At 40.3% G+C, this 12,464-nt stretch overlaps 1 protein-coding gene across 2 annotated transcripts in view; it reads right to left on the reverse strand.

Annotated features, from left to right (window-relative positions):
- The window catches only part of LOC119908816 (MAM domain-containing glycosylphosphatidylinositol anchor protein 2-like), a 198,822-nt gene that overhangs the window by 48,173 nt on the left and 138,185 nt on the right, over positions 1–12,464 (reverse strand). For both annotated transcript variants that reach the window (XM_038726693.1, XM_038726692.1), the window contains exon 10: positions 775–1,047. In XM_038726693.1, the coding sequence (XP_038582621.1) occupies positions 775–1,047 (273 nt within the window). The remainder of the gene's footprint in view (positions 1–774; positions 1,048–12,464) is intronic.

Here is a 12,464-nt window from a genome sequence, read left to right on the forward strand (position 1 = left end):
TCACAACGTTACAACTATAGTATTTTGCACCGGATAACCTTAGCAACTGGTCAACATTAGCCGGCGAGCTAACAATCAGTCTTTCTGATGTTGAATGTGTCTACCCGACATCTTCGGATTCAGTTTGGCCTTAGGGGCTTCAGCACAGTGCTGTTTTTATCCTTATGTGTAGTTTGTGTTATGCTGGGAGCCTCTTGTTTTGTGGTGTTTTTCCTGTAGTCGGAGAAAGGCTCGGGAGTACGGACAGGGCTACATCCCGACCCGAACCTTTTATAAAACAAGCAGAATAGTGGCTGTTGCAAGCAACAGGTGTGTGGCTCATTTCTAAGTGAGGTTACAGCCCATTGACAAAAAGAAAGTGATTTCTTTGAAAAACTACATATAGCCCCTTTAAAAAAAGACAAATCTTTAAAGGTATTGTTCCGGTTCAGGGCTGTATAAGGTACTTACATACAGACTTACAAACGCATAAGTTGTGCTTATGCGTAGAAATACGGAAATTCTACGTTTGACAAAATACAGTTCCAAAGGAAAAGGCTGTCTGACAGCAAGGTAAAGCACTGAAAATATTCTAAATATAGCCTACACATGAACTTTTTGATTTTTTTCAGTGGTCCTTTGCTAAGCGTCTGTGACGGTACAGCTCTCTCCTTCTCTAAATGCATCAAACGCCATCTACTGCAGGTAATACACTGAGTACAACTATGGATAAGTACCTTGTACAGCCCCACTTCAAAAACCCAAACTATCCCTTTAATGAAAAGCACTCTTTACCTGTAACCTGGAAGGTGCATTTGCCTGCTCCGGCCTCGTTGATAACATTACAGGTGTACTCCCCCCAGCCGTCTCGATTCAGACTGCGGATAGTGTACTCTGTTTCGTCTCTTTGGGCATCGAATGCTCCGGCGTGGAGCAGTCTGTTTGATAGAAGCCACTCGAATCGCAGCACACGGGAAGGGTGGGCTCGCAGCACCCTGCAGGTCATCACCACAGGCCTCCCCAGGCCCTGACGCATCTCCATGTAAACCGGCTCCACAGTGGGAGGGTCTGTGGGGGAGACAGAAAGGCTCAGATGACTTTAGCTGATAACTGAAAAGGAAAGAAACATGTAAGGATGTTAGTGCAATGAAAATATTAAAGAACATGAAAAAAGTTCAGGCTCTTTGCAAAGAAGAGAAAAAGAGTCTGTCTATACAAGACATACGCTATTCAGGCAAGGACCCTCTCAGTCAGACTAGGTTGTCTCTGACCTCCAGAGATATTTACAGAGAAAAAATATCTGGAAGGCAGAAAAGACAGTCAGAATACCAAGTCCAGAATGGTTAGGTATGAGATGAATAAAGAAATATATTAAACAACTTAATAAGGACATGTTATGAAAGTGTGAAAAGAAATGGAAAATTGCTCTGAGGAATGCGCTCGAAGCTCAGCGAAGACCTAAAAAGGACATAACTGGAAAAGAAAACAACTTTTTGAATGACAACCAACAAATATTTAAATCATGCACAGACACTTAAAGGAAGAGAAACATTTTAGAGGACAGTCTAATATTGTGACAGGAATGAGAGCAGTGGGCAGGGAGAAAAAGGGGAGATTTAAGCATATCGTAAGTAAACTTTAAACAATCAGCACTGCAAATTCAATACACCTCAGCAACAAATGAAAAATGACGGGTGAAAACAATTGTGGGAGAGCGACAATGGCTGCAGGAAGATCAATTTTGCAGAAAAAACTAGAACAATGTTCTGAACGAAATCAGTCACGCTTCACAGAAAATTGGTAACAGGATGATGAAGTGCCCCTCAAGCTTTCAAAATGGAAAATTAATAACTTATTTGAGTATCTGACAGGCTTCACCTCTTCCCACACAGACGACCTGGTGGTGAATTATTAAGCCAGTCGTCTCAAAGTGACGTGAGGGGCTGTACAGGACTTCGATGCAACACAGACCCTTCCTCTGCAACATATGATATGTGTGATTTTATATTTCATTTTCTATGTTAAATGTGTGCTGGAGTATGTGCATTGTGGCCAAATGTTTTGTGAGGGCAGAATGTGTGCAAGTGCTCGAGTGTGCACATACTCAAATGCTTATGAATAATTTCCCCATCTTAAGCATCTTTGCTCTTGACATGCTCATACAGATGCTTGACAAAAGCCACGGCGAGGCTTGAAAAACAACCGCGAATGCTGAGGAGAAGAGACAGAATGACACTGAGACCCTTAATTGCCTGAAATTTGCATAATTTCTGACAGAGTAAAGGAGAGGCGGGTAGCTATAGCCAGGGCTGGGGATGTTACTTTTTAAAATGTAATATGTTACAGATCGCTGATTACCTGATTGAAACTGTAATCTGCAACATAATCTTCTACATTATTCACACACGGTAATATAATCTAATTACTGAGCATTCCAAGCTTGATAGGATATGCAATTAAATGAACAGTTTATTAAAATTTACAGCATATTATTTGATAACACTATTAATGTCATTATCTACAGCCTTAATCAGCCATTTTTTAAAAGATGTTGAAGATGTTGAAGACCTAAAATCTCACAGGCTAAATCTTTTGAAAGAATCTAATAAATACTTTTTTTCCCAGAACATTTTGCTGTGTTTTTAGAGAAATTCATTTTTCTTTTTCTGTTGCATATAATTAAGTTAACCTCAGCCCAGCCTGTAGAGCAGGGCAGGTCCTCCAGGCCAGAGAGGCGCACTGGGAAACATGGGCTGTAAACATCAAACTGTATGCAAAATAACACTCCAAAGTGGGATTGTACTTTCTTGGCTTCTATGCTAATTATCACAAAACACGTACAAAAACCTGGAATTCACACAGCAGCTACTATGATTAATGACACACCATTAAATCGGATAATGACTGGCTGAAATGTAAAAAATAAAAAATAAAAATAAAAACACATGGGGTGACAGAAAAAGTAAACACAAATCTTTCAATAGGGTTGGACCAATAAGAAAAACTACAGAGGTGCCTACTTCACCTGATGCTGTTCACAAGGTGGAGAGAGTAATGGCTTTCATCCCCGCTAAATGAAATAGCAATCTGTTCCTCCTTCAAATGAGCCTTGCCTGGGCTTTTACCCAAACCCGATGGCTTATCTCTGACTCCAAAAGACGGGTCTGAATCTCTACTTATCACATTAAAATTGTAGGTTTGTGTGCGGCAGTGAATCACAGCCCAGCTCCACAGCCCCCTGAGTGGCACTAGACCAAATTGCACTAAGTGCATTTCCATTGACACAGAAAGACAAATGAAGACAGGGTTTGGGTCTGCAGCAAATGAAAAAAATATTTTAAAAAATATCTTATATAACCAAATAACCAAAACATCCTTTAAACAAGGGCACATGCCTCATCCCCTCCTCCTCCCTGCATCTCCTGTGAAACAGCTGCCCAGTGAACATGTGGAGAAAGGAGCGAAAAGGTCCTGTGTGATATTCCCTGAGCAGTGCTCGCCATGGTTAGTGTAGCAGCGAGAGCGTTGAGGGCTCGGAGTTGCTGTAAGTCACAGGCTGAGGGAAAACCCAGAGCCCTAGCTGAGATGTAATCCATCATCAGTCACCGGTGGATACTTTGACAGTAATGTGGTGAAAAACAATATTTAGGAGCACGGAGGCCTTTTCCCGGCGGCCCATATAGACCGCCATCTAGAGGGACAAGAACAGAACAAAGACACGGGCATACATGTGGGACTTCTGCATGTTTGTTTGAGTGTGTGTGGGAAGCCGAGGTGAATTTGAGTGCATGCGTGCACCTGCATTTCTGAAAATACCGGTTGACTGGTTTACAATAAACTTCAGCTTCAGTCAAAATGGGTTTTATTTTCCATGTGTTTCGGGTGAGTGCATCAAGAGAAGGACATGCAACTCCTGTGGGCAAGCCCGCAAGAGTAGATTGTACTGTACAGTGTGATTGTGCACATGAAGTGAGTGTATGTGACTGCATTCCTTCTATAGGGTTGAATGTTCATTTGGTCTTTCTGTTTTTTATTTCATCCTTTTTCTCCTAGAGCAACAGAATGTTTTCCCTCATGGCTCACTGGATGGCAGTTGGTGGCAGAAGTACCAATACAATAATATAAAAATACTCAGTGTAAAAATTTTAAATTCACAATTCAACTTAAAAAACAACTACAGAACTATTATCAGCAAAATTTACCTAAAGTATCAAAAGCAAAAATACTTAGTGCAGCATAGAATAATGGCCTGTGATATATTATTAGCATAAATTGTCGTGAATGATATCAATAACGGCCGTGTAAAAAATTAAGGTTGGGTGCTAATAATACAGGGTAAGTTAAAAAACAAAACATTAAGGGGCTGAAATTAACTGTAGCCTACTACAACACCTCACATATTCAGTATAATATATTCACATATTTATTTATATATTTTCACATGAAAAGCAGAACTAGGAGGGAAGGCTGCAAGACTTTTAATGCCGTGGAAATGGACATTTATTCATTTATCATTGATGTGGAGACTTCAGAATGAGGAAACATGTCATGGGTTTCCTGTCTGACTTGCAACTTGTAAAGTTAAGCGCTTAGTGTTGCCTACTCTTGTAAGAATACTACCAGTAGTTCTGCGGCTGTATGCGTCGTGTGTATGCAGACTCTATTCACACATGATAACATGTTACGTAGTTGAGTCACCCAACAAACATATTTTACGAATTTTACGAATTTCAAACGAATTAGTTGTAAAAGTGTTCGAACAGGAGAAACCCTCCAACACAAGATTCCTCTGTATTCATGTCAATTGTGCATGGGGTCGTACTTTGTAACCTTTTAATGTACATGTAATGTGGTTTTCATATGTTTACATAAGATATTGGCTGTTATTATTTTAATGTTTATGCAAACAAAAAGTGCACCGAGTTGCTACAATAAACATTTCAGCCCATTTTAACAAGACTGCGATTATTCTGATAACATTGATAATTTTGCTCACTATAATCGTCATGTAAAATTTTCATACCGTTTCGTCTCTACCCCCTCCAGTGGACCAAAAGAGAAATCTGGGGGGTTATTAGATGATTGATGGGAGAGGAAAGAATGCAAAAAGTTGTGATACACAATTTCTCTTCAGTGTTTGGAGTTGAATCTTGGCTTTTATGTGATTAACTGTAACTGATCATTTAACATCTGTGGGCCTAATACAGTTATTTAAATGATACCATCTCAGAAGAGAGCGGAATTCCCTCTCTGGTGGAACTCACAGACATTTAAACACTGCTTTTTGTGAGGAGTCACATGCCAAAAAGGTTGAGTATTTATATTTTTACAGTGTATTGTATTTTATATCATATAGTTGTAGAGTAAAAAGTACATAATTTCTCTCTGAAATGTAGTAGAGTTAGTAGAAGTATAAAGAAACTTGAGAGTAATTGCACTTAGTTACTTTCCACCACTGCTGGACAATTGGTGCTCCTTGGTGATAAGTCCATTTATGTATTGTTGGGTGACACATTAACATGTGACATACCAGTGCTCCATTCAGAAATATGTCACACACCAGCTTTCAGCAGCTGCACGTGGGAGAGTAAAAGAAACAAAGTCCTCGCAGGAAAAACCTTCGTAGCACAATATGCTTCAATATCAAGTCTTGATAGAGGAAATAACATTCATTAGGAAGTCAGATATATACAGAATATGAAATGATAACCCTGATTCAACTGATTTATAATGAGTCCCTGTGTTGAATAATGTAGTGAACCGCTGCTCCGCATCAACGCGCCCTCTTTCCCTCCCGCTACAGCCGCTGCAATCAAACAATGAAACTTAAGCACCATCTGCATTACCATATTGTTATTAAAACTTAGGGATAATTTATGAACTTAAATATACAATTAATGACAATCAGTGTAGAGTCCTCAGTGCGAGGAGTGGCCTGGTGATCCGCTAATAGGTTTAGCTCGGTCATTGACCAAGTTATGAATTATTCTGTCTAAGCCGCGTGCAGGCTTCTGTTTACAACCTACATACTGGCTGACCTTTTCTGGCATGGATTTGAGGCGGCTGATCAATTCAATATTGTTCCATGAAAAAAGGTTATTAGAATTTCATCCCCAAATGTGGTGTGTGAGCCCTGCTGTAATGCAAAAGATTAATTTGCTGGCGTTAGGCTAATGTGAATCGCTCTAATATGATTCACATTAGAGTGGGCCTCAGGGGCCAGCATTGCAGGCCTTCTTGATGCGGAAAAGAAAATTAATTAAAAACAATAATCGTGTAATTCTGCTTACTTTTGCCCAGACAGTACCTCTTTATCCTGGTGTGTCTTTCTGATGTATATCAGATGGCGACTTGCTGGCTCAGGGCGACACAAGCGCGGTTGCATCAGGCAGGTGTCATGGACGATGTGAGGAGCAACAGAAGGGAAGCCTGGATAAAAGATTCCTGTGCATCTGGGCTCGAGTAGAGCTTGATAACTCTCACTCTGACAGACAGTGGTATCTAGGACAGGAGACCACTCTATGCTTCCTTCTTCCTGCTATTTCTCTCTGTTTCTTCACTCCCTCTCTCAAGTCCCTGGATCATGCCAAGTCAGTTTGACTAAGAACATTAGGGTGTCACAGCTTGGGATTTGGCGTTTGCAATTCTATTAGAGTGACGACTCTAAAGGCAGACGTCTTCCATTCCCCTCTACCTCTCCTCCTGGCGTTGCCTCTGCCAGCCAACAGATGCAGGTTTTTACATTTCAAAGCTGTTGACTTGCCAGAGTCGTTCCTTCACGCCTCTAATGCTCTTTGCTTCAGAGGACTGTACCTCGGTCCCTTGATCAAGTTACTAAACGCGGCTTTGCACATGGCTCACCACCAAAGGCGGGTGGCTCATGCTGGGACCTGGAAATGCAGGCGAGAAAAGCATCTCAGAGGGATTGGCTTGTGCTTACACACCATGAGACAGGCCAAGAGAGAGAAGGGAGGGGGCATACCGACAGTCGTACTGAGCAAACAACAAAAGCAGGGCCGGACTGTGTTAATAGTCTAAATTCTCAAGCTGAGAAAGAGGAGCAGAGGTCTATGTATTTGGCAAATGAACAGAGTAAACAGTTTGCGTTGATGTGTGGACACATGGTGGACACATTTCCCCAATACACTCAAATTGTGTCCAAGCAGTCTAACAACTGAAGCTCGGATTGTTTGTGCTTTTTAGACTCTGGCTTTGATGCCAACTATTAATAAGTAACAGGAGGCTCTGAAGTGAGAACAGAATGAGCAGAATGATTGATTTATCAAGCCCAAAGTCCTAATTTCTCTTCATTATGTGTTCTGCTTTGAAGATGGCAAACAGATGAAAGCAACTGTATGACATCAAGAACTGTGGTGCAAGAGAGGTGCTTTATTTAACATACTACTAAATAATGATAAACAATTGCAATCTTTTGTGTTGAAAGGAAGAGAATTATCAGGAGTGAATTTGATGTACTTCACTGCCGTATGTACTGTGTGTGTCATCCTATGATGCAACCGCATGCCAGGGCAAATCCATCTGAGAGAAGGATTATATGCAATGGCATGTATGTGTCTTTGACCCTCTTTGCCTCCTGAGGCATGTCTTCTCCATCTGCATGTCTTCTCCAGTTTCACTAACAACAGTCACTCCCTATAAGTGACCCCTGTCCACTGTCACTGAGACAGCAGGGTTGGGGGTGGGGGTTAGAAGGGGTGTGTGTGATAGGAGATGACCTTTCCTGGTTAGATGTCAGAGGAGAAAAATCTTGCCAGAAATAGTGACCTCCACTCTAAGACAAGGTCTTTCAAAGGTTGTGGGAATTGCGCCTTTGCTTCTTGGAAATACAATTAAAGGTTTGTTTTTCAGCCTTTTCTGTATCATTTTGAATTGGGCCACGGAAGTATGTAATGAATTTAAAACCCTCGGCTTTGGATTTTTAGTATTCATTGTGCACTCAGTGGACAGTTAAGGCCACCTGAATTTATAGTCTGAAGGTCCTGTTCCTCCTCTCCTCCTTTGACCAGTTATCCCAGAGGCGGTATTTAATTCTAAATACTGTGCAGTCAAACAGCTTTACATTTCTTTTACCCAATCTTGTTAGTCTTATTTGTAATATATTATCTGTTGTCTCATCTTTATGACTACCCTTGAAAAATTTTACATTTTATCAGCCTGTGGAGGTCATAGAGGAGACTTCCCTCCTCCTCTACACATCGTCTTTTACCCAGATGCCCACTGGATATGGACAAGTCATATTCCAGCTGTACCAAGGCTCCATCACGTCTCTGTTGCATTTCAGCTTCCCATTGGAAGTCTTTCAAGCGGAGAGTCTTCAAGCATATGTGTGTCTGGATATAGTATTAGTGTAAATTCTCATAAAAATAATATCAATAATGGCCACAGGAACAAATAAAGGTCTGCTTCTAATAATACAGGGCAGGTTAAAAAACAAAACATTAAGGTTGGTGTTATCAACTATAAAAGGGAAGGCTTTTATTGTGATGTTATGTGGGTTCAACTTCCTATTGGATGTCTTTCATAAGCAGCCACATTTCCAGTAATCCTGTGATCGACATGTGGCTATATTTTAATGGCTTCAATTTCTGTACTACAGCACAGCGTCTTATTTTTATTTTGTATTTGCATTACATGAATAGTGCATATTAGCAGAAGGAAAATCACAGCATTCCTTATCCTTGATCACAGAGTTTGGAGAAGTGGCATACAAACAAGAAAAACTAGTTTTGCTATTGAGTAACAAGAGAGTGTGTCTACTCCGTTATTTTGGCTTGAGGGAATTATTTGCATTATGTAGATTGACATCTGCTGCTTTCGATCACCTTGTGCATCTAACTGTTTTTTTAATAACGTACAGCATGAAAGACTGCCAGAGCTGGAAGAAAATGAGAGACAAACATCGCCCTCTATTTACAAACCAGCGCTAATCAGATCACTTCTCCACCAACACAGCGCTAGGATCAGCTGGTCATGTTACTGTTATAATAGTCAGGGTAACTAGTCAGAATGTGATGATATTTGTATTTTATTCTTCATTCAAAACACAGTCACAGTGGAGACTCATTTGGTCAGTTACACTATTACCCACAGGACATTTTTCCATGCCTTGTTACATAATTATGTAACAAGCTAATTATTCAGAATTACATTATCAATAAAATATATATATAATGTCACATATTTGGGTGAAAAGATGTTTTAATTTATGTTGCTAAAGCAGTTTTAATATGTTAATAATTCAATAACCTGCATTGTCATCAGAGCTCTTGGAAAACGGCACCATACAAACAGCTGCAGCAACACACAGTAAGCTAGCTAAGACAGATGTGAGCTAGTTTATGCAGAGAGTGACTTTGTGTAAAGGTTCGTCTTCTTAATCCATTATCAAGGCCAATAACAAATGAAATGCACAATTAAATACTGTCATGTCAACTGCCAGTAAATGTGAGCATTTTCTCTACACTCAAATAAATTTCACGCTTATCAGATGCGAGCTGCTTTAACTAAGGTAGGTCCAGCGCCTAAATATAGCAAAGCAGAGAAAAGAGCCACAAGTGAGACACTATGGTCACATGCGTGGAGGACACTGGTATGGCAGCAGATTATCTCCAGCAGCCCTGATGGCTCTGGAACGGGCCGCAGCCGCATACAGTGGACATTAGGGGTAGATTTTCATTTTGTATGTCTTTTACCATGACGTCTTAATTGTGATAAATAATTAAACAACAAACAATCAACTGTGTATATTTATTTTTCATGCCTGACATCATATTGCCTTTTTTGTATTTCTTGAACAGTTTTATGTACTCATAAAAAGTTTTTATTATGTGAATTATACTTCTATTAGTCATTAGGGCTTGAAGACATTTTATGCTTGTAAACTATGAGAATAACAACTCAACTAAATCCAAAGGCCTTTTATTTTGCTCAGACCCTGTTTAAATGTGTCATCTTATTTTTCTTTTTTTTTTGATTTGCAGGTGAACATAAAAAAAAAAGATATTTTCATAATTGCTGTGTCATTGTAGCTGTTGACCAATAGGCTTCTGGACAGTTTAGCTTATTTGCCTTTTTCCTACTCTAATTGTGCTGCCCTCAGAGAAGTGGTACACAGAATACAGAAGGTGCCCCTGCTGCTTTCCAAATGGTCAGCAAGATCATAGTGACCTATGCTGCTTGTGGCAGTAAACTGCTCTCTGCAGGGGGGGAGCAGAGGGGAAAGCAGAATGATCCGTTCTTCAACTTGGCTACTGTGCATGTGGTAGATGTTAATGTACCTGTTGTTTAACAGTGGGAACGGACGTACCCGGTACCGGGTGCGTAATCTTTCGCTGTTCTAGCTGTTTTCTGTCCAAAAACTGCGGCGCTTTGTGTCCACAGACACCGTCTGGCAGGCCGCCATCTTGGTGAGGTCGGCTTCGGTCTTAAGTTTCGTTTGTGTCACGAGCATAGATTGTATATGGTCACGAGGTATGAGAGCCGAAGAAGAGTGTAATTTGGCGGAGGCGATCTTTATCGGTCTCTGCTGGCGACCCGTAGGGGCTACACAGACATGCAGGATATGCCTGAAATCGTCTCGTCGAGACGAACAAAATGTAGGATGTTCTGTTCTCAAGCTGTGGGCCTGTAAAGCATGGGAGTGCTTTTGGTCATTTATATTAAGACTGTTTTTATCAATATTTCAATGTTTTGGAAGCTTTATGTTATGTGGAACGCGGTTGTATGGAGAGAAATAATGTTTTGAAGATGTAAATATGGCCAAAACATGGACATTCGCCTGGTATATTTTTGAAAGATTGTATAATAACTGTTGTATATCAGTTTCTTAGTTGTATTCTAGGTGTATTAGAAGATATTCAGGTGCATTATAATCTACTTTAGGATGGTTTTGACGGTTTACTGCATCAAAATAAAGCTTTTTACCAGGCGAGGATGAAAATATTATATTTTTTCTGTATTTCATATCCATGTAGTCTGTAATGGTAAAGTAAATATGTTAATCTACAATGGATTTATATTCCTTAGCTTCTGACCTTTGGTTGACCCTAATGGTTGAGGAGATATTACAGATTTATTTTGGATGTTATTTTAGGCGTTTTTCCTAGAAATAGGTGCCAGGTAGGAGTTAAAATATGTGTAAATGTTCAACAGTGCTGCAGTGTGAAAGTACAGCAACATTTTAACTATATAAACCAAAAGCCATTAACACCACTCTAGTTTGAATTTTGCACTCAACAATTTCTCTCTTTTGCGCCATACCCTCGTTGCATGAGGCAGCAGATCCACTGGGTGTTGCTAATTAATGGAGGGCATCTTGGAGTCCAAATCCTTTGTTTACTTTTTAGTATCAGCATTGGGGCGTAGCAAAGCCACAAACCTTTGATATGGGCTGTCATCAGTGCATAATCATAATCAATTCAGCCAAAAATTTGACACAGTCTTCTTCAAAGCACATCAAAACTTCATTAATTCTTTTAACCCCCACAGTGGGTATCAGCTAAGCTGAAACGTGAATGCCATAGCAAAGAGCACAATAAAAAAAATGAGGACAGAATTATGCGCTAATCCTTGTCGACAAGAACAGAGCGGGGGCTGCTCTTGTTCCTCTTCAATCAAAATATTGGTTGTGGGTGTGTCAAGTTCCACTAGAATTAAAAACCCTGGTTGAGCTGGTGCCATAATTCTGTTTTATTGTTCACACTTTAAAAAGTTGTCCAATATTTTTCTGTTGCCTTATGTTTGGCAAGTCCGATGGAGAGGACATTAAAAACCTGACAGTGTATTAATTTCCATTCGTGTCAGAGTAGTTTAACAGTGACATACTGCTGTACAGGTTCTTTCTAGATTAGGGTAAACTGAGATGGAAGAACGTATGGATTAACTAAGTAGGCCATGAGGAAAACAATGGGGCTCTGGCTATGGGACTCTCTATTTCCTATAACCACTTGCCAGAGAATGGTAGCACCCTACATGGATCACTTTTTATTTCCTTCCCCTCCATCTTCCGTTCTATTTTCAGCGGAAAGAAACATCCCCAGCGCTTGAATGAGTGACAACGCTTTGAATCCCTGACATTCATTCCAAATATCCCATTCAAATCTCCATAAATGAATACAAAATGAATACTAGAGGGAATAAATTAGCCGCTCGTTAATTAGCCGTTAAACCATCGTTGAAAGTCACATCGGGTTTGTCAATGAGCGGCAGTTGCAGGGGGTCCAAGGCCCCAGGATATGGCACATAGTCTTTGGGTCATGTCTGACGTGAGCAAGCAAGCACGCACACACACCCACATACACACCCACACACACACACACACACACACACACACACCACACACACACACACATGTAGACAGACCCTAATAAGTGTGGCCAACAGTTTCTAGAGCATTGTGCCTCTGTTAATATTAGTTCTGCTCAGTTCATGCTCAGCAAATAAAGTCCTCCCCTTAGTGTAAGAGA

The sequence above is a fragment of the Micropterus salmoides genome, unplaced genomic scaffold (genome assembly GCF_014851395.1).
Source record: "Micropterus salmoides isolate LMB-PRFRI ecotype aquatic unplaced genomic scaffold, ASM1485139v1 Ms_hic_scaffold_18, whole genome shotgun sequence".
Lineage (NCBI taxonomy): Eukaryota > Metazoa > Chordata > Actinopteri > Centrarchiformes > Centrarchidae > Micropterus > Micropterus salmoides.